Source organism: Pezoporus wallicus, unplaced genomic scaffold (genome assembly GCF_028554395.1).
Source record: "Pezoporus wallicus isolate ANWC-B61680 ecotype Strahan unplaced genomic scaffold, APGP_CSIRO_Pwel_v1 contig_7171, whole genome shotgun sequence".
In the NCBI taxonomy this organism is placed as follows: Eukaryota; Metazoa; Chordata; class Aves; order Psittaciformes; family Psittacidae; genus Pezoporus; species Pezoporus wallicus.
Window position 1 is genome coordinate 142810 of NW_026636560.1, and position 22941 is coordinate 165750.

At 47.5% G+C, this 22941-nt stretch overlaps 1 protein-coding gene across 2 annotated transcripts in view; it reads right to left on the reverse strand.

Moving 5' to 3' along the window:
* The window catches only part of LOC130594587 (ran-binding protein 10-like), an 84764-nt gene that overhangs the window by 3490 nt on the left and 58333 nt on the right, over positions 1–22941 (reverse strand). Inside the window, exons 6-12 of one of the 2 annotated variants that reach the window (XM_057400573.1) lie at positions 15967–16079; positions 11006–11114; positions 9819–9967; positions 5086–5281; positions 3959–4083; positions 2934–3076; positions 2344–2455 (exon numbers count right to left, since the gene is read on the reverse strand). In XM_057400573.1, coding sequence (XP_057256556.1) covers positions 2344–2455; positions 2934–3076; positions 3959–4083; positions 5086–5281; positions 9819–9967; positions 11006–11114; positions 15967–16079 — 947 coding nt within the window. Of the gene's footprint in view, positions 1–2343; positions 2456–2733; positions 3080–3958; positions 4084–5085; positions 5282–9818; positions 9968–11005; positions 11115–15966; positions 16080–22941 lie in introns of those variants that run through there. The other variant, XM_057400574.1, reaches the window with a different exon arrangement.

The window sequence follows — 22941 nt, forward strand, 5'->3', positions numbered from 1 at the left end:
TGCCTGCCAAAATCTTGGAGCAGATTCTCCTGGAAGGCATGCTAAGGCACATGAAAAGCAACCAGGTGGTTGGTGACAGCCAACATGGCTTCACTGAGGGGAAATCCTGCCTGACCAATTTGTTGGCCTTCTATGATGGGGCTACGGAACTGATAGACAGGGGCAAAGCAGTTGACGTCATCTACCTGGACTTGTGCAAAGAAGCATTCGACACTGTCCCGCACGACATCCTTGTCTCTGAATTGGAGAGGCATCAATTTGATGGATGGACCACACTGTGTATAAAGAATTGGCTGGATGGCCACACGCAAAGAGTTGTGGTCAATGGCTCAGTGTCCAGTTGGAAACAATTAACGAGTGGTGTCCCTCAGGGGTCGGTGTTGGGACCGGTCTTGTTCAACGTCTTTGTCGGCACCATGGACAGTGGGATTGAGTGTGCCCTCAGCAGTTAGAAAAGAGATTCAGAGCAGCCCTGCGCGGATGATGAGAAACTGAACATGAGCTAGCTTCAGTGTGTGCTCGCAACCCAGACACCAACCATATCCTGGGCTGCATCAAAAGGAGCGTGACCAGCAGGTCGAAGGAGGTGATCCTGCCCCTCTACTCTGATCTCATGAGACCTCACTTGGAGTACCGTGTACAGTTCTGGTGTCCTCAACATAAAAAGGACATGGAACTGTTGGAACAAGTCCAGAGGAGGGCCACGAGGATGATCAGGGGACTGGAGCACCTCCCGTATGAAGACAGGCTGAGAAAGTTGGGGCTGTTCAGCCTGGAGAAGAGAAGGCTGCGTGGAAACCTCATATCAGCCTTCCAGTATCTGAAGGGGCCTACAAGGATGCTGGGGAGGAACTCTTCATTAGGGACTACAGTGGTAGGACAAGGGCTAACGGGTCCAAACTTAAACAGGGGAAGTTTAGATTGGATATAAGGAAGAAGTTCTTTCCTGTGAGGGTGGTGAGGCACTGGAATGGGTTGCCCAAGGAAGTCGTGAACGCTCTACCCCTGGCAGTGTTCAAGGCCAGGTTGGATGGAGTCCTGGGTGACATGGTTTAGTGTGAGGTATCCCTGCCCATGGCAGGGGGGCTGGAACTAGATGATCTTAAGGTCCTTTCCAACCCTAACTATTCTATGATTCTAAGGCACTGGCTCTGGAAGGAAGCTACTCCTGAGCAACAGTGGCTCTGCACCGCTGCTCCTCTGCACACCCTACCACCCGTGACACATCCCACATGGAGCCACAGCTCACCAGGGCCTTTGAGAAATCGCTACTGTGGTGGCCAGAGCAAGAAAAAGGCAGTTGAGCTCCTGTTGCCTTAGTGTCTGCCAGAAAACCCTCAAACCATGAGATATTATAGCATGGAAGAATAAGGAAAGGCAGGAGAAATTGGGAACAAATGAGAGGCAACGTCTCCATCTCTCCCGCTTATGCAAGTCTACACAGCTGTCCAAGCACTAGACAAACTCACTCACTGGGCACTGCTTCTTTTCAACATAATGTTTGCTATGTATGCAAGAGGGAATCCTTAGCTGACCTTGACAGACAAGGTATCTTGCCATCTGTGTGATGAAGCATGTCCAGACGCCATCTTTCATATCTCCCTGGTGACACCCCTCAGCAACTTGACCATGATTCTCAAGTGCTGGACAAACAACAATTGAGTTACCCAGCTGGACTCAGTCCATGCTGACTGTCAGGGGAAGGGACTCTCCTTCCCAAACTATATGCACATCATGGGAACACACAGAGGCAACGCTTGAAGGGAAGACAAACCCTGTCTGCATTTAACTCTGCATGTTTGGCATAAGCTCAAAGGTAAGTGGTATTATGGCTCCCCTCTGCTTTACAGCCAGCACTGTGGAAACCTGCTTCACTCACAGTTTATTGCAACAGAGCAACTGCATTCCCTGCCAGAAAGTAGGATGATGGCAGGACAAGACTCTGCCAACCCAAACAGCATGGAAGAGCTCTGGTAATGCCAGCAAAATGATTCAGGTGAGTTCAGAGCAAGAAGCAAGAGGAGCAAGAAATGAATCAGAGATCTTGGCTTCTTCAGTAAGCAAGGGAGGAAAATCATAAGGAACATCCTTGGAAGCAGCACTGAGAAAGACCCAAGGAAGGGAGTCAAAATTAGATTACATCAGAAGGATCCCTTCTCTGCAGGCTTCCCTCCCACCTCCCTTCCTGCATCACTGCCCTATCAGTCCCCAGCAACAGGAAGAGGCAAAAGCTAACCACAAATATTTCTGAGCTTTTCCTGACACTCACAGGCTTGCCTGACACAGAACAGCCCTTGAGAGGTAAGTCCAGTGGGTAGCACTCACATAGGAACCAGGCCTTACCCAATATAGCACTATTAAGAGCAGCACACACAGGTTCCCTCTGGACTGGGTCCAACTGTTGACCAACGGGGCAGTTCCAAGGGTCTGAGTAAGCCAACAAGCTAAATGCATCCTGTGCGAGAGAACAGAAAGGCACAGTAAGGTCATGCATGGCTGCAAAGACACAGGAAAACCAGGTCCATCAGCTGGGGCACCTCCTGCCACTGACAAGGTGACAGGTGCCTACCTCCTGAAAAGAAAGGGCCCTTCTTGGCAGCAAGGGACCACACTGAGCTATCAAGATAGTGGATTAAAAAGGGTGCCCCCTCCACCTGCCAGGGGAGGCAGCACGGTAAGACAGGTAGTCACCTGTAGAGAAGAGCATGCAGTTGCTCCAGGGAGGCAGGCAGGAACTGTGTTTCTTCTCTCCTGTGCTGAAAATTGGGTCTAGATGCTCTGTGCTCACCAAGCTTTCACCTCTGATTCCCATACAGGCCCCCTCTTCCTCACCAGGAGCAGAAGTGGGGGCTACCCAGAGCTCTGCAAAAGAACCCACAACCCCAGTGCTGGCCCACAGAACTACTGTGATGCAGCACAAGGCCCAGGCTTACCTGAAGCATCTCTTTGTGCACTGTGTTCTTTCCATATTCACTGCAAAGCTGCTCACTCAGTATTTGCAGCTCACGTCCAAACTGGATCATTCGCTCCGTGGCAGCATGGCTCCCTCCACAGAGTTGCCTCTGGGGGCAGCAGTCTTCTAGAAGAAAGGCAGTGGAGAAGTAACAACCGTCTTCCATTCCCCACTGCTGCCCACTCTGTGACATGCCACCCATAAACTCCTTCCCCTTCTGGAGCAGGTAGCTGCTCTCCACTCTAAGTTTATCCCACTGGAAGCTTTTTGTGATCCCTGCACTGCAAGAGCCAGTAATATTTTTTTCACAGCACCTTTTAGGTACAGGAAAACTTGAGCTCAGTTTGCTTAATGCCTGAGGATTAGCTACATTTTGAGTCTTCTGATAAAATCATGGGAGCTTGCAACTCCAACAGTGTTTCCCCTTCACATGTGTAATATAGTGCACACAACATGGAAACTCCTGGTCTAACCAATCCCAGACTCCAAAAACTTTCAGTCAGAGATGCTAACACCACCAACTTCCCAGAACTGGTTGCCCACAAGACCCATTCGAACTGGAGGAATCCCCAGTTTCAGAGGTAGTGTAGCTGATTAATCCTTTCTCTCCCAGCTAAAGCATCCACAAACACGACAGTTGTAGCTGACCACACTTTGCTGAGGACACTTTGTGACTGGGCATCAGCCAGCTTTGCGCAGCTCTGTTCGGTTCCTCAGTTGGCAAAAGTGCCAGGACTGCTTTGAGCTGGTTTCACAACCAGTGCTGAATAACCCTTTGACTCCTATTGCTTTCCCTGCTCCACATCACCAGCACTGCTGAGACTATGAAAAGCCAGAGCTAGTTTAGTTCCAGGACAGATTCATCTTCCCCATGAAACAGGCATCTCGAGAACTTCATTCACTGGGCTGGGTATGTGGTTTTTTTCTCTACAATCCAATTACAATTTAACTCTCAATACCAACTCTTTCTATTTCCCTTTACCCCTCTTGCCTCTGAGGCCCTACCCATGCTGGATTCATCTGTCTGCAGGATCTCTTCATGTTTGTAGGTTCCATTCATTATCCTGGTGGATGAATGTTCCAGGACTCCGTTTGGATAATGCTCAGCCTCCACTTCCATCTCACTGTCACTGAGGTGAAAGGAAGAAAGTGGGTCCGTGCAAACCTCATGAAGTTCAACAAGGCCAAGGGCAAATTCCTGCACTTGGGTAGGGGCAATCCCAAACACACAGGCTGGACAGAGACTGAATGGAGCAGCCCTGAGAAGGACTTGGGGGTGTTGGTCAATGAGAACCACTCCATGACCCACCAGTGAGCACCTGAGCCCAGAAACCACCCATGTCCTGGGCTGCATCTCCACAGCGTAAACAGCAGGTTGAGGGAGAGGACTCTTCCCGTCTACTGTGCTCTGGGGAGACCCACCCCTGCAGTCCTGCATCCAGCTCTGGGGCAACACCACAGGAGGGACGTGGAGCTGTTGGAGCAAGGCCAGAGGAGGCCACAGAGATGCTACGAGGGCTGGTGCAGCTCTGCTCTGGAGACAGGCTGAGAGAGCTGGGCTGGTTCAGCCTGGAGAAGAGGAGGCTCCAGAGAAACCTTAGAGCAGTTCCCAGTGCTTAAAGGGGCTACAAGAAACCTGGAGAGGGGCTTTGGACAAGGGCCTGTAGGGACAGGACAAGGGGGAATGGCTTTAACCTGCCAGAGGGGATACTGAGATGAGATCTTAGGCAGAAGTTCTTCCCTGTGGAGGTGCTGAGGCACTGGCAAAGGCTGCCCAGAGAAGCTGTGGCTGCCCCATCTCTGGCAGCGTTCAAGGCCAGGTTGGACGGGGCTTGAAGTAACCTGCTCTAGTGGAAGGTGTCCCTGCCTGTGGCAGGGGGCTGGAACTGGATTATCTCTAATGTCCCTTCCAACCCAAACCAGTCTGTGATTCTATGAGCCCCCAAGCCCAAGCCAGAGCAGGGGAACTGGAACAGGCTTGTTTCTGCTGGGAATAGTAGTGATCTTGTAGATAATGAGGAGTTATTCTGCTGTTCAGAAGAGCAGGACAAATGCCTGGCTCCTCAGAAAGCAGACTGAGCCCTCTCCCACCATCTCAGCCTCCTCAGGCATCTACAAAGGAAAACAAATACCTGGTTTCTTGGTTACTCATACTACTGTGCTGCTGAGATTTAGTAGAATCTGTAGAATTAGACTCAGAGTAATTCACAGATGAGGGGGAGGAGGAGAAGGAAGATGAAGATGATGAACTCAGTGTTGGGTATTTACTGTGACTCTGTTTGCTTTTCGTGGACATGACTCCATTTCTACAGGTTGGGCTATCTGCTCCTGAAAGTCAAGAGGAAAAGGAAAAACGAGACCAGACTGACAATATAATTCAATTGTGAAGCCAACAATTTAGCAAGAGAGCAGGCCCCAAAGGAAGACAGCAAAATAAGGATACAGAGCTTAAATTATGGCTTATTGTTCTTAAATTCAATGGGGCTTAGAGAAAACACAAATGAAGATGGAAAGAACCTCACTGCTCAGCGGCAACATCCAAGCTTAAGGAAGTTCTAAAACCAGGCTGTAAATAAAGGATGAGCGGAAACAGCTCACACAAGTATAGAAATTACTGTTGAAATATGAAGCATAGATGGTTTGTAAAGAAGTTTACCAACTCTCAACTGCTCCCCCCAAAAAGGTCCCTAACAAGCTGTGGACCTCACTAACGCAGGACACAAACAGGTCATTACTAAAAGTTTTATATGGATTCAGAAAGGACTGGCTAAGCTTACAAGGGCTATTTAACACCCAGACCACTGCAAATGATTAGAGGCTCAAATAATAATTTGGGAAAACCTCAATATGTTTTTTCTGCCTTCCTATACCCTTCCCTAGGCAACTACTATTGACCGCAGGATCTTGGCTAGATGATGGGACCTGGGCATGGCTGCTCTTCTAGAAATACTGATATATCCAAATTCATCAGCTGATCATACAGTTATATTTATAGCTAGGGAATTTCTGTTTTTATCATGACAACAGAGAGTCAAACAAGGAGCAATTCTGTGCATTTTAATGACAAGGATGCAGCAGACTGTGCACAACAGTTCTGCTTAACATTTCAAATATGCACTGATGAAATGATCACTATTTTCAAAGCACAAGGACTGACAGAGAGAACTGTGAAGGTGATGTCCCATGGATGGAGCCATACATATGAATGCTGCCTCGTGCTACAGGTGTAGGCATCTCCTGGCTGAAAAAAGGTATTACCAAGAGCTTCTATAGACTGATGGGATGATTCTGACTGTCTAGTCGGAGAAACATACCCAGGGCTCCTCACAATACAATACAGGAAAAAAAAAGATACTGGCTTAGGAAGGTGAGTGACATCTTGGAGGCGTTCATAGAATCATAGAATAGTTAGGGTTGGAAAGGACCTTAAGATCATCCAGTTCCAACCCGCCTGCCATGGGCAGGGACACCTCACATTAAACCATGTCACCCAAGGCTCCGTCCAACCTGGACTTGAACACCACCAGGGATGGAGCATTCACAACTTCCCTGGGCAACCCATTCCAGCGCCTCAACAGCCTTACAGTAAAGAACTTCCTCCGTATATCCAATCTAAACTTCCCCTGCTTAAGTTTTAACCCCTTACCCCGTGTCCAAACACTACAGTCCCTAATGAAGAATCCCTCCGCAGTACTTACCAATTCAAGTAATTGTCTTCCTTTCAATTCAGTGTTTGCTTGTCCACAACAGTGGGAATACTGAAACAAAATACACATAGATGGCCTGTTACAGGCCACCTGATCGGGAGAACTCTGTGGACGAAGCAATCTATAGACAGATAGGAGCAGTCTCATGCTCACAGGCTCTAGGCCTCATGGAGGACTTCAACCATCCTGATATCTCTTTGAGGGACAGTACAGCCTGGCACAAGCAATCCAGGAGATTCCTCGACTGTGTGGAAGACAACTTCCTCCTGCGAGTAACAGAGGAGCTGACAACGAGAGGTGCCATGCTTGACCTTGTGCTCACCAACAGGGAAGGGCTGGTGGGGAATGAAAGACAGACGAGGGATGACGTGGGCCCTCTCCGGAAGCTATCAAGAGAAATGGCTACCCTGGATTTGGAGAAGGCTGAGGTTCTCAACAACTTCTTTGCCTCAGTCTTCACTGGCAAATGCTCTGACCACACCACCCAAGTCTTGGAAGGCGGTTGCAGGGACCCTGAGAATGAAGACTTTAGGCCCACTGTAGGAGAGGATCAGGTCTGAGACCATCTTAAGAACCTGAATGCGCACAAGTCCATGGGACCTGATGAAATCCATCCGCGGGTCCTGAAGGAGCTGGCAAATGAAGTCACTAAGCCACTGTCCATCACGTTTGAAAAACCGTGGCAGTCAGGTGAAGTTCCCGATGAGTGGAAAAAGGGAAATATAGCCCCCATTTTCAAGAAGGGAAAACGGAAGACCCAGGGAACTACAGACCAGTCAGTCTCACCTCTGTGCCTGGCAAAATCTTGGAGCAGATTCTCCTGGAAAGCATGCTAAGACACATGAAAAACAAAGAGGTGGTTAGTGACAGTGTCCTGTGTTCAGCTGTAACAGGTATTTTTCTCCTTCCTAGTAGCTGCTGCAGCGCTATGTTTTGGCTTCAGTCTAAGAACAATGCTGATAACACACTGATGTTTTCAGTTGTTGCTAAGTAATGCTCACCCCGATCAAGGACTTTTCAGTCTCATGCTCTGCCAGTGAGGAGAGGCACAAGAAGCCGGGAGGAAGCAGAGGCAGGACACCTGACCCAAACTAGCCAAAGGGGTATTGCATACCACAGTATGTTCACGTCCAGTACAGAATCTTGAATCTTGGGAGAGTTATACAGAAGGGGCTGATGGCTGCTCGGGTCATCGGGTGGTGAGCAATTGTATTCTCTCCCCTTGTTATTTCCCTTATCATTACTATTGGTGATAGTAGTAGTGGTTTTGTATTACACCTTTGTTACCGGACTGTTCTTATCTTAGCCCATGGGATTTACATTGTTTCCATTCTCTTCCCCATCCCCCTGGGAGTGGGGTGAGGAAGAGGAGGGGGAGTGGTTCTGAGTTACCAGCTGGGCTTAAACCACGACAGTCAGCCAGCATGGCGTCACTAAGGGGAAATCCTGCCTGACCAATTTGGTGACCCTTCTATGTTGGGGCTACAGAACTCCTGGATTGAGGCAGAGCAGTTGATGTAATCTACCTGGACTTCTGCAAAACATTTGACACTGTCCCGCACGACATCCTCGTTTCTAAACTGGAGAGACATCAGTTTGATAGACGGACCACTCGGTGGATAAAGAATTGGCTGGGTGGCCACATGCAAAGACTTGTGGTCAACAGCTCAGCGTCCAGTTGGAGACCAGTAATGAGTGGTGTCCCTCAGGGGTCGGTGCTGGGACCAATCTTGTTCAACGTCTTTGTCAGTGACACGGACAGTGCGCCCTCTGCAAGTTGGCCGATGACACCAAGCTGTGTGGTTCAGCTGATACGCTAGATGGAAGGGATGCCATCCAGAGGGACCTTGACACGCTTGAGAGGTGGACTAATGCCAACCTCGTGAAGTTCAACCAAGCCAAGAAGCCAAGTGCAAGGTCCTACACCTCGGTCGGAGCAATCCCAGGCACAGCTACAGGTTGGGCAGAGAAGAGATTCAGAGCAGCCCTGCAGTGAAGGACTTGGGGGTGCTGGTCAATGAGAAACTGAACATTATCTGCTTCACTGTGTGCTTGCAGGCGAGAAACCAACCGTGTCCTGGGCTGCAGCAAAAGAAGCATGACCAGCAGGTCGAAGGAAGTGATCTTGCCCCTCTGCTCTGCTCTCCTGAGATCCCACTTGAAGCACTGTGTGCACTTCTGGTGCCCTCAAAATAAGGACACGGAGCTGTTGGAGCATGACCAGAGGAGGGCCACGAGGATGATAAGGGGGCTGGATCACCTCCCATATGAAGACAAGCTGAGAAAGTTGGGGCTGTTCAGCCTGGAGAAGAGAAGGCTGCGTGGAGACCTCATAGCAGCCTTCCAGTATCTGAAGGGTCCTAACAAGGATGTGGAGAGGGACTCTTCATCAGGGACTGTACTGATAGGACAAGGGGTAACGGGTTCAAACTTAAACAGGGGAAGTTCAGGTTAGATATAAGGAAGAAGTTCTTTACTGTGAGGGTGGTGAGGCACTGGAACAGGTGGCCCAAAGTAGTGGTGAATGCTCCATCCCTGGCAGTGTTCCAGTGTTCAAGGCCAGACTGGACAGAACCTTGGGCAACATGGTCTAGGGTGAGGCATCCCTGCCCATGGCAGGGGGTTGGAACTGGATGATCTTAAGTTCTTTTCCAACCCCAAACATTCTGAATCTCTGCTTATATCTTGCAAGAGCAAAGTCCACGGGGGCAGTAGATACTCTAATGCAAGGCATCCCCCTAACCTTTCCCTCAGTTGGCCAGAACAGAGCGTCTTCTGCTCAGTTGTTACTGGAAAGCAATTCTTTTGCAGACTCCAAGGTCCAGGAACATGCTTTGTTTTCCAGACCTCCCTGTACAGCTCTGTCAGTGGAACACTGAGTCACTAGTGGCTGCACTAGAAGGCCATCTTCAAAAGCTTCTTTTTTGTGAAAATAACCTGCTGTGCAGACAACTGTCAGTGGAAAATACCTAATGCAAAACCAGTTCTGCAACAGTGTAGACACACCCATGATCACAGTATGTCTTCTCAGCTGGTTGTCAGAAAGGAAAGGAGAATTCATAGAATAATGCACAGAAAGTAGCAGGTAAGGTAACACACAACCATGTCCACCTTTGACATTTGCTCTTCTCAGTACAAGACACAGAAAACACGCTTACCAGTACTATGAACGTGTGAGTTGCTCGATCCATGTCTAGGACTTAAGCTGGGGGACCTGGGGTAACTGTCCTGGGATCTGGGGCTGCGGGCACTGAAACAACGGACTTCGCTGTCTGTCCCGATCACCATCTCCATAAACTGCCGACACCTGGTTGCACAGGAGGTAAGAAGGAGAAGAGGCTGCGTGACAGCCAGGATGCTCTGCACCAAGGCTTCCTCAGTTACCGAGTGGAGAACTTCCGGAAACTGCATAGGAGTTAAACTTCTTGGCTTTCAAAAAGACATTCCAGACTCCCGGTACCCATGTATTGCAAGTGCTCTGATAATGCTATAGGAGGAAGGAGTTTGGAAACTGCAACTTCGAAGTTAATGAATGTTGAGACATTCCCCAAAAGCAAGCTTATTTCCACTGTGGTAAGAATAAACTGTTCCTTTACAGCATGCTTTCATCTCCACCACCTCTAGCAGGTACTCCAAAATTCAATTGTGGGTTGGTTTTTGATTGTTTGTTTGTTTGTTTTGTTGTTGGTTGGTTTTTTTTTTCCAGGTAGAAGATACTAAATCTGCCAAATATCATAGTTCCCCCACTACTCCATCAGCCTGGAAATACTGGTGGCTAATAGAAAACAGAGAAGCAAGGGTAAAAAATGCAATATCCACAGGGACAGTGAGGACAGCTCCTCATTTAGCTTTACTGGGAATTGTCCTTATATGTCTCAGAAGGCTGGGGAGAGCCACTCTGTATGGCTGGAAAAACTGGGACACATAAGCTCTTTTTCCTTTTAAACTCTTCCCCAGACAGCCTTTTCTATACCCCTGCCTTTCTAGGAACCTTCACAGTGACTACCGCGTGCTCCAGTGCTGCAAGATCTCCACAAGACAAGTAAAGGCCATCTGTGAAGGAGCAGAAATTCCTTCACAGAGCTAAAATTTCACCTACTTCTGGCCTGACCTCACAAGGCAAAGCCATACCAGGTCTGAGCAGCAACAAAAGGGCTAGGTCTACATTGCTACAAGGACTGTGCAAAGGACTGAACCTCCGTCCTCTCCCACCTGCTCTTGAAGGGATCTCAAACAGTTTAAATTCAGACAAAGGTGTGCAGCCAGACTGGATGGCTGGACAGCCTCTTTCTTCTCTCCATCTACACATTTCAACATTAGGGAGTATAAAGCTATTCATACTTACTTTAACATGAAGAGCAGGTTAGGGTTATGTTCTAGAAGACCAGGATAGAGCTGCTGGGTGGCTTCTATAGCCTCTCCCACTCTGCCTGCTAACACTAGCTTCTGTATTCCTGAAAGCAAAAGGAGATCCATTGACACACAGGACTGCCCAACAAAAATGGCCAGAGGAGTTGTCTCACATATGCTACATGGCTCCCCACTACCACCTTGCCCATGGGCTAGGAAGAACTGGGGAACACATCTTGTTTATTATGGATTAGTGTGAGGAAAAGCCTGATAGAATCTGTTAGTAGCTCAGAAACACCAAGAGTGGAAGGATCTGAAGGATGAAGTAGGTGCACTGGGGTGAGGTGCTCTGGGACTTTTGTCCTTTAGTCCCAGAGCTATGTAGCCATGGAAAAGAAAGCAGGACACAACAATTTCAGAGGTCATCACCAAGCATGAAGGTGGTCTTCAGAAGTAGTCAGCCTGGATTCACAAAGGGTAAATCTTGCTTGACCAATCTGATAGCCTTCTATGATGACATGGTGTCCTGGGTTCAGCAGTAGCAGTCATGTTTGTTTTTTTTTTCCTTTGTGCTAGCTGGTGCAGTGCTGTGTTTTGACTTCCAGCCTGAGAACAGTGTTGGTGAAGTCAATGTTTTCAGTTGTTGCTAAGTGATGTTTACCCTGACCAAGGACTTTGTGAGGCTCATGCTCTGCCAGGGAGGAGGGGAAGCCGGGAGGAAGCAGAGATGGGGCGCCTGACTCGGGCTAGCCAGGGAGGTATTCCATACCACAGCACGTCATGTCCGGGGTGGGGGGTGACTGGGAGTTACCCGGAAGGACACGGGGCTTGCGGGGGGAACTCGTCTTCTTGGCCGGTGGTATCGTATTCTCTTCCCTTGTTATTTTCCCTTATCATTGTTGTAGTTGATAGTTGCGGTGGTGATTTGTGTACATTGGTTGCTGGACTGTTCTTGTCTCAACCTGTGGGAGTTGCACTCTTTCGATCCTCCTCCCCGTTCCTCCGGGAGTGGGGGAGAACCCCGGTGGGGGGGGGGGGGGGGACACGGACCTCGATTGTTGTCAGCTCGGCACCACTCACTGGGAGTGAGTGAACAAGTTACCTGACTGGGTTTAAACCACGACACATGGCAGGATAGGTTGATGAGGGGAGAGCAGTGGACGTTATCTACCTTGACTTCAGCAAGGCTTTTAACACTGTCTCACATAACATCCTGGTAGGTAAGCTTAGGAAACATGGGTTAGATGAATGGACAGTGAGGTGGACTGAGAACTGACTGAATGGCAGAGCTCAGAGGGCTGTGATCAGTGGAGTAGAATCCAGTTGGAGGCCTGTAGTCAGTGGTTTTCCCCAGGGATCAATACTGAGTCCAGTCTTATTCAACTTGTTCAGCAAGTTTGTTGATGATAGGAAGCTGGGGAAGCGGCTGATACACCTGAAGCTGTGCAGCCATTCAGCGGGACCTTGATAGGCTGGAGAATTGGGCAGAGAGAAACCTAATGAGGTTCAAAAAGGGCAAGTGTAGGGTACTGCACCTGGGGAGGAAGAACCCAAAATACCAGCAATACCAGCACAGGGTGGGGGCTGACCTACTAGAGAGCAGTTCAGCTCAGAAGGACCTGGTAGATGATTGGTAGATGATAAGTTGACTATGAGCCAGCAGTGTGCCCTTGAGCCAGGAGGGCCAAAAGTATCCTGGGGTGCATGGGGAGGAGCGTGGCCAGCAGTCGAGGGAGGTGATGCTCCCCCTCTACTTGACCCTGGTGGGGCCACATCTGGAGCACTGTGTCCAGTTCTGGGCTCCTCAGTACAAGACAGACAAGGAGCTACTGGAGAGGGTCCAGTGGAGGCCACAAGGATGATCAGGGGTCTGGAGCATCTCTCTTATGAGGAGAGACTGCGTGAGCTGGGGCTGTTTAGTCTATCGAAGAGCAGACAGAGGGGATCTCATCAATGCAGATCAATACCTCAAAGGCAGGTGCCAGAAGGATGGTGCCAACTCTTTTCAGTGGTGCCCAAAGACAAGATGAGGAGCAATGGCCATAAACTAACACACAACATGAGGAAGAACTTCTTTCTGTTGAGGGTGGCAAAGCATTGGAACAGGCTGCCCAGGGGGGTTGTGGAATCTCCCTCTCTGGAGACATTCAAAACCCACCTGGTTCCTCTGTGACCTGCTCTAGGTGGCCCTGCCTTGGTAGGGGGTTGGACTGGATGATCCCCAGAGGTCCCTTCCAATGCTAATGGTTCTGTGATTCTGTGAAGACCCCAGGTCACTCCCATGTTACATCCTCTGGCTGGTTCACACTTGGAAGTGTATGTATGGCTGAGCATCAGACAAGCAGAGTATTCTTAGAGGGTCTTCAGGCTTAAACCACAGCCCAGTGCTGTTTCCCCAATATCACTACCTCTAAGTAGAAGTAGTTATACCAACAAAACTGGGCTCCTGCAAGTCCCACCTCAATGCATTGAAGTAACCTGAGCTTGGCCTGCAATAAGAATGCGGCACCTGTAAGCTGGCTCCAAGAATCAGCTACTGACTAAGCTAGAAACAGCCCAACGAGTTGTATGTTTCTAGGAGGTGCAAAGATACAAGGCAGAAGCCATCTATGATCCTGGGTGTTCATGGCCCGCATGTGTCAGAAGACACAAGAGCAAGACCTAACTTGAGATCCCACCCCTGAACACTCAGCAAAGTTGCTGATCTACTGAGGTTCACACTTTTTTTTTTTAACAAGTGTCCTTAAAACTACAAATGCATTGCACTTCCTTCTCTGTTTTTCCAGGACTCCTTACAAACAACAGAAAGAAGATTTTGGATCACCTGCTCTAATGACAGCAAGCCATGACTTTTGCAAGTCATGAGCAGTTGAAAGCCCAGCCTGGAAATCCTCATTAGCAACCCCCAGTAACAACATGCAATGACTTGTTTTGGCTCCCACGTCTCAGTGTCTATCTGCTTGTCAACGTAGCTGAAAGCCAAAACCAAAGAGGTAGCTCTCACACCAATGTGTGTTGCACTCCTTCATCTCACTCTCTGTTTCTCATCTCACTGCTTCTGACAGCTCTCTTTGCCTTGTTTGGCAACTCTCACAGATGTCATTGCTTTTTTACTTCCCCCTCTCTTTGTTTTCCCATCTGTGTATTCCTCACACCTTTTATTTGAGCCCCAGCTTCAAAGCTCCTCTGTCTGTCTCATCACCTGTCTTCGGACAAATGAGACTGCACTGGCTCATGAACCTCTGGAAGGCTTTACCACCAAAACCCACACCAGCAGAACACTGACTGGGGTCAGGGTTGCACAATGCATGACTTTGAAAGCATAAAGTCCATCACCACTACCGGCCAGCAGCTACAAGTTATCGTGGGTACTAAGCAGAGTCCCCAGATGAACCTGAATGCTGGCTAAGCGCATGTAATGTATGGAGAGTGAGCTGCAAAAGGGCACGATCCTCCCTATGTGTAACAATCACATCAGGAACAGTTCACAAAAGGAATGGAAACTACAGAGTCTGATGTAGCCTGCAGTCAACAGCCACAGGCCTTACTCTGCAGCAACCAAAAGCCCTTACAGCCTCCCCAGCTAAGAGATAAGCCACTCTGGAGGAAACATCAGTAATCAAACCAGACAGTGAATGCAAATCCTTCACCCAGTGAAAGCTAAACACATTGGCTGCAAGTTTGCAAAACCTTCAATATGCAAAGAACTTGCATGAAAACAAAATGTATGAAAGGACTGGAAAGTTCATTAACTCTGGAAGCTGCAGTAAAAACAGATTGATATGTCTGAGTCCCTATGAGCAGGCTAATGAAACTAATGACCCAAAATGCTAATAACCCAAACCCAAAGGGATCTCTGGCACACAGTGACCTCAGTTCAGATAAAGTCCAAGGTAACCATTCTATTTGCCACTGATTTAGCACTACCTTCAAGAAAGCACCTTAGATACCATGTTTAGCCTGATGTGTGAAACTGCTGGACTCAAAGCTGAGTCATCTCAACTTCCAGGATTCAGCTATTCATTTTCAACAAGACTGAGGAAAATTAACCAAGTTGATCAGAAAACCTTGCACACTCAACACTGACAGGCATGCAGGTCAGTGCTCAGAGCAGACAGGCAAAGGAAAGAATAGGGCAGTTCCTCAGGCAAAGAGGGCAGAGAGTGGAGGGGTGTCATGGTTTAAGCACAGCTGGTAACTCAGAACCACGCAGCTACTCACTCACTCCCCCAATTCTTCCCCCTCCCAGAGGGATGGGGAGGAGAATGAAAAGAATGTAACTCCCACAGGTTGAGATAAGAACAGTCCAGTAACTAAGGTATAATACAAAATCACTACTGCTACCATCAATAATAACAATGTTAAGGGAAATAATAAGGGGAGAGAATGCAATTGCTCACCACCTGCCGATCGATACCCAGCCTGACGTGAGCAGCAATCTGGGCCTTCTGAGTAACTCCTCCCATTTTCTATACTGGGCATGATGTGCTGTGGTATGGAATACCCCTTTGGTTAGTTTGGGTCAGCTGTCCTGTCTCTGCTTCCTCCTGGCTTCTTGTGCCCTTCCTCACTGGCAGAGCACGAGACTGAAAAGTCCTTGATCAGAGTAAACATTACTTGGAAACAACTAAAAACATCAGTGTGTTATCAGCACTGTTCTCAGACTAAAGTCAGAACACAGCACTGCACCAGCTACAAGGAAGGAGAAAAATAACTGTTACAGCCAAACCCAGGACAAGGAGACACAGTGATGATGGGAAAAGTGCTCCCAGCAGTGGTCCCCAAGCTCTGCTGACCCACAGGCTGCAAAAATGAGTCAGCAGTGTGCTCTGTACAGCTCTGTACTGTCATGGAGTAACTTTTCTACTTTCACAGCACTCCGTTCTTCTGCAGACTCCTCAAGGTAACACATGGCCAGCGTGCCAGGCTTTGGGAGTGACTACCCAAGAGACTTACTTTGTCTATTCTTTATTGAGTTTTGTTCTTCCTGGATCGTGGTGTCTGTGACTCTGGCAAAGGCAGTTGCTGTTGAACAGTACCCATGATGAACCAAATACGATGAAACCATACTAGAAAATAGGAAAATACAAACATATGAAGACATTAGTAAAACAGGATAATCCACTGAAGAAAAAAAAAAAAAAAAAAATTTCAATGCAACTGATGCAAAGGGTTAACAAATGTACAGGGGGGTTAGGGTTGAGCCACTTGCTTAACAATGATACTGCTTGCTCATGCTTATCGTACATGGTATTTGCAATGCACAAGGGGATAGGTCAAACCGCTTACTTAACAACACTACTGCTTGCTCATGCTTATCGTACTTGCAATGTACAAGGGAACAGATCAGGACACTTGCTTAACGATATCATTGCTCACTCATGATTATGCTAGGACAAGATATAAGGACATAGCTATTGTTAAGAAGTAGGGACTGTGACTTGATTCCAGTCCATTGGACGCCTGGGCCGGCTGAAATTGGCTCTGCGCTTTGGACAAAGACAGAGCCTCCAGGGAGCATGCGTAACGACCAGAGGTGAAAAGTTCAGGCTCGAGGAAGACTCGTTTACTTAATCTTGAGAGCCTCACCCACGACCACCAGAAGGCACTGCGCAGGCGCAAAGGACTTCTTAGCTCATTATAATACGAAACGGGGATAGGACATGAATATGTATAGGCGTGTTGTGCAACCTCATGCATATGTATAACTTTAGAGGATAAATGTAAAGGGGAAACAACGATGAGGTGCACATGCTTTTGGAGGAGCTATCCCCCATGCGCCTCAGCGCTGAATAAAGCATACCTACTTTACAACTTTAACGAGTTGTGGACTCTATCCACTCATCACAACAGAAATTGCAAGTGCAGTGACCAAACTCAGCTTGCTTAGGACATAACCAGGGTTCAGACAGTGTAAATTTACAAGATAGGCACCTGGTCCTCAGCAAACAGGAGGAAGGCTCTAAATTCACCTTACAGGGGCTGGGGGAGAATAATAAAAAAAAATAAAGAATCCCAGTTCATACACGCTATTTATTTCATGCCTGCTGTCCAGGGTCACTTGTAAGGGCTTAGTACTGCATCCAGTGACGTCTTATAGAGACAGCACATCTGAACCTCAGAAAGGCTCACGGTTTCCAAGTAGATCTCAAAAATAAAACATTCTGGTCCTGAATTTCTTCCACCACTTATTTTGCCAGCAATTTTATCTCTGGTAGTTGAATCTTCTTATGAATTCTACACATTCACAGCTAGTTTTATCTGCTGATTTACAACAAGTAGACCATCAGCACTGATTTTACAAACATTAACACATTTTAAAGCTGTATTTTCAAAAATGTTGGGAGGGAGGAGGAGGCAGCATCACTGTCAGAAAACAAACACCACAAAGCATCTTTCTGAACAGAGCATTTCTAAAGCACTTCTGCCTCCCAGGATATAGTGGTTAAATGCTAATGCTCACCAGATCTTAACAAAAGCTAAAAAGTCAGCACAGGATTTCAAAGCTTCTAGTGATGAATCTCAAAATAGGCTTCTCATGAAGAAGCTGGTATTGAACTAAGTCACAGCTCAAACCTCATGTTCAACTTGGCTACTCTCAGTACAAGGAAGTAGTATTTTATGAGTCAGCAATTGTTTTCAGGCATAACATTGTAAGCATGTGTGCAATTTTTAAAACTTGCTTTAAAAGCAAGTGCTTCTGACCAGGGTTGGTCCAAGACATGCCCTTTGCCCTTGGCATGGCACAGACAAGAAGATCCAAGCGCACCCCTCTTGCTCTCAAGCACAGTAGGTGCCAGGTTACCCTGGCTCAGCCAGGTTGAAACACTCAACACTGATCCAGGCTGACAGGAACAGAGGGAAAAGGCAACTCTTGCTCCAGTGTAATTCAGTAGCCAGAGTGAGAGGCAGTAAAGATTTAAATACTGCACAAAACCTGAGCTCCTCCCTATGCCACTTCTGCCCGTGGCACCACAGAAAGGGTCCCTGCTGGGTACACAGCAGTATTACACGCTGGTCACTATGACAGGCTCATTTTCAGCAATGACTTATCAGTTCTGTCTCAGCTACTTCCTACAGCCGTGCTGCACACTCTCAAACATCCAGCAGCATGTTTGCATCCAGAGGTACTTCTCCTGAAGTTCTGGGGAAACATTACCACACTGCACTGTGACCTATGTGACATGTTCATGCAGACAATAAAAAAACTTTCTGAATCCCAGGTTCTCCAAATGAGTGCTTTTACCACTTGGGAACCATGGTTAAGACTTGTAGACAGCAGAAGTGCTCGAATCATGGGAGCAGCTATCTCTGTGCTGCATCTCAGAGGGCTTCTCTCACCTGGAGCAGTCATGGTGGTTGGTGGTAGAGAGGCTTGTACCATATCTGGCTTTTCCTCTTCAAAACAGAACTCAACTGCATGCTTCTCCCGCACATAAAGTTCTCTTTCTGCATGGTACCACTTAGACTCTCAAATGAACAATGCCAAGTCCTCCCACTTTATCAGAAATAAGGACCTACAGCATTCCCCCCCTCCCATAATCAACCACACCAGCTGACCTCAAGTCTCAGATACTCCTACTCAGGTTCTTCATGGCAAAAGCTAAAAAAGGGTAGAGATCCTTAAGAGTGTAACAACACACAAAGACAACAAGTTATCCACATGAGTCCCTTTCAGGATTCCAAGCCCTTGAAAACCTTGCCAGATCAGCCTCTCCAGTGACAGGATATCCAGGAGTGCAACACAGATGAAAAATTCTGCCAGGCTAATTCTTGCTCTGCAGGTAGGCACTCCTAACAACAAACCTTCCCAGTGACAGCCTCTCTAAGCCTGCACCTCTCAGGATCTGTCAGGGAGGAGAGTCTTTGAAGAGAAGGAAATGAATGCTTAACTGCAAGGTTAGAGATTAAATAAGATACTATGAATCTGAACGAAACCACAGGACAAGAAAACATCATCCCAAGAGCTTGGGGCTCCAACCTGAAATAGATGGACTACTAACATGAGGTATAATCCCTGACCGAAACCTGCCCACAGAGAGGAGGAAGATAGAAACACGATGCTGATTCTTAAAAAGAAGTCCAAAGGAGATATGAGAAACTCCAAAGCAGTGACCCTGACACCTCCACCATGCATGTCAGCAGGAACAATTCTGGAGAACGCAAGGAACAAATACAGGGATAAACCTGTCCTACTGCAGAAGAATCAGTGGCTTTTGTAAAGGGAAGTCACGGCTCCCTCATTTGGTGATATTTTGGGAGGGAGTCTGGAAACAGGCAGAGAAGAGATACTTTTGCAATCCACTTGGTTGTCCAAAGATGTTTCACAGTCTTTCAGCAAACCCTCCCACAGAAATTGCGTTACCATGTGATAAAAGGAAAGGTCCAACATGGCTGAACATTCAGTTCAACAATGCAGTGGCAAAACCCGTCATTTTTACCCGGGAAAGGAAAAAACCACTCTAGTGCTGCAGGAACATGTGCTACCAACATACTCATAAAACTAAGCTTGACAGACCAGTGCTCTCACACACTGCAGGTCCTTTCACGTTCGAAGATGCAGGGGATGCACTTTTTTCTGAAAAAGTCACCTTTTGAGCACTAGGAACCAAGTATTTCCATTTAAATATCAATTAAACCCTTCCTTCTCTTTGGCTGCTTTCCAAAAGCAGATCTTGTCTTTCCAAAGCCGGGCAAGGTGCGGTGCAGAGAACGGAATGCCCCCACTGAGTCAACGGTATAGTACATCAGAATGAAAAAGAATGTTAAAGTCAATGCCAGTTGTTACATCTCATCCATGCTGGGTCAGACCAAACACCCTGTTGCCCAGTACTTGGACCTCCTAAATGGCAAAAGCAAATGCCTAGGAAAAAATAAAGGAACAAGGCACACGTGAAATATACTTTTCCCTATAACCCTTCCAGCTTCCAATGATCAGTCAGGTAGCTCCTATCCTGGTGGTGGAACCTCACTCCACCATAGTTCTGATAGATTTTTCTTTCTAATAACTTCTTCAGTCACTTTTTGGATCCATGCTGTTTTCATGGCACCTTATGGAAGAGAGCGTGAAAAAAACCCCTCCTTTATTCTTTCTAAATGTGCCATCTGGTTAACTTCACTTAAAATCATAGGATCATTTAGGTTGGAAAATACCTTTAAGATCATCGAGTCCACCATTTACCCCAGCACTGCCAAGGCCACCATTAACCCATGTCACTGAGGGCCTCATCTACATAGTCTGTGAATACTTCCAGGGACAGTGACTCCACCACTGCCCTGGGCAACCTGTTCCAATGCCTGAACACCCTCTTCGGGGAAGGAATTGTTTCTAATCTCTAGTCTAAACCTCTCCGGCGCAGCTTGAGGCCATTTCCTCTTATCCTATCACTTGATCCTTGGAAGAGACCAGCCCCCTCCTGGCTCCATCCTCCTGTCAGGCAGTTGTAGAGAGTGATAAGGTCCCCCCTGAGCTTTCTCTTCTTCAGACTAAATCCCCCCAGGTCCCTCAGCCGCTCCTCATCACACTTGTGCTCCAGAGTCTTCACCAGCTCCGTTGCCCTTCTCTGGCCCTGATCCAGCACCTCACTGTCTCTCTTGTAGTGAGGGGCCCAGTAGAATTGTTCCTTCATCACCTTGTAAAGGTTATCCAAGACATTTTTTCACACTTCTGCCTTACCCTTAACAACCAACGCTGTATATTTATTCCCTGCCTTACACCCACCCACCCCATGTGCAAAGGCATATCCTGATTTATGGGCTTGTTCTTGGGTTTTTTTCATGCTTTTCTCACTTCTACTGCATGCTTTTGGAGAGAAAGAACCAAAACATCACATTAAGGGTGCACCACATATTCACACAGTAACAGAATTATTTTTGGCCTCTGGTTTTCCCCTGACAAATCCTTGCATTACTTTTTTTTTTTCTGCTTGCTACCAAAAAAAAAAAAAAAAAAAAGCTGACATTTCCGTGTAATGATTCATCAGATCCCAAAGATGATCTCATTCCTTCCTGAAGGGTCCCTTATTCCCATCCATTCCAGCGCAATTCCTCACCCACTCATTCCCTCTTTTGTCTCTTAAACAACTCATAATCCACATCAGGCATGTGCCCTTAGCCTCTGGCTGCATAGGCCCACCTTAGTTTGAGTGAGGGAACTTCTCAAAAGCCTTTTTGGACTTCCAAGACGAAGACAGCAGCCCAAGAACCACACTGACATGCCTGCAGGCTCCTCTTTGCAAAACCCACATCCAGTATCTGAAGGGGGCCTATAGGGATGCTGGGGAGGGACTCTTCATTAGGGACTGTAGTGCCAGGACAAGGGGTAACGGGTTCAAACTTAAACAGGGAAAGTTTAGATTGGATATAAGGAGGAAATTCTTTCCTGTTAGGGTGGTGAGGCACTGGAATAGGTTGCCCAGGGAGGTTGTGAATGCTCCATCCCTGGCAGTGTTCAAGACCAGGTTGGATGAAGCCTTGGGTGAGATGGTTTAGTGTGAAGTGTCCCTGCCCATGGCAGGGGGGTTGGAACTAGATGATCTTAAGGTCCTTTCCAACCCTAACTATTCTACGATTCTATGATTCTAAATCCTGTGTAAAATCCCACAAAAGAGGCAGTCTAAGAAGCTTCTTTGAATTCAGCACATTTCTCCACGCACAATGGGAGGCTACAGGTATTCTTGAGTGTCAGACACCTTCTTGCAATTTCTCAATTGAAAAAACCCAAAACTGACAACAAAAACCACCCCCCAAAACCCATACAAGCCCCAAACAAAACCCTAACCATGCAAGCATAAGCCTCGCAAGCCAAAAACCCTAAACAAAAACACTAAACCAAGCACAACCATAAACTTCTCAAGCCATAAAACCACCACAAAATGACAGGAAGGTGTTGATGAATTAAGATGATTCCGAGAAAATAAAGAAACAGAAAAGTGATTTCTTATGCTTTTGATTTTTCCACATGTTGCCTAACAGTGGAGGATGCATGAGGGGCATGACAAGGTCTATTACACTCTGAAGAGTTAAAATCATTCCATTTTCACCCCAAAGTGGTTTGGACACAGAGACTATGGGATGGACAGGGTGCCCTGAGTGGCAGAGAGAACCCAAAACACATGGAGCTGAAATACGTTGGTACCAGTGTTTGGCCTCTGGAGGAGGGGACACAAGCGGACACAAGGACATACAGTGCATCCCCTCACATCGCCTGATATGTTTCTAAAGCAGAGTAATTAGCAGGGCAGGTTTTTAACCAGAGGAAATAGAGCAGCCTGGAAGAAATTTCCTATGATGAAGATGGCGAAACACTGTCACAGATTCCCCAAAGAGGTGGTGGTTACACCCTGGAGACACTAGAGGCCAGGCTGGATGTGGTTATGGGCAACCTGATCTTGTTGAAGATCACAGAATCAGCTAGGTTGGAAAAGACCTTTAAGATCAAGTTACCCCAGCACTGCCAAGGCCACCACTAAACCATGTCCCTATGGACCTCATCTCTATGGGTTTTTAACTCTTCCAGGGGTGGTATTCCTGCTTATCGCAGAGGGTTGGACTAGATGACCTTCAAAGGTCCCTTCCAACTGAAACTATTCTATGATCTATTCTATTATCTATGTGTCCAACGCATCTACACTTCAGTAGCGCTTCTACGCACCTGCCCAAGTCAGACATCAAGGTTCTCTCAGCCCATCGGTGCCTGACTCTCTTCTGAAACCCTTCAATGAAACACGGCACCATACACACCATCCTCCCCTTCTCTTGATGCAAGGCAGTTTGGAGAGAAATTTTGTTCCACAGCCACAAGTTCACCTGTTTTCTCCTTGAGTCTCATTAGGAGTCTGGGCAAATATCTGATCCCAGAGACTTTCTTGACTTCCCCTCACCTATTTATTCCAGTGCTTCTTTGACAGACACTTCAAACCCAGACACAGG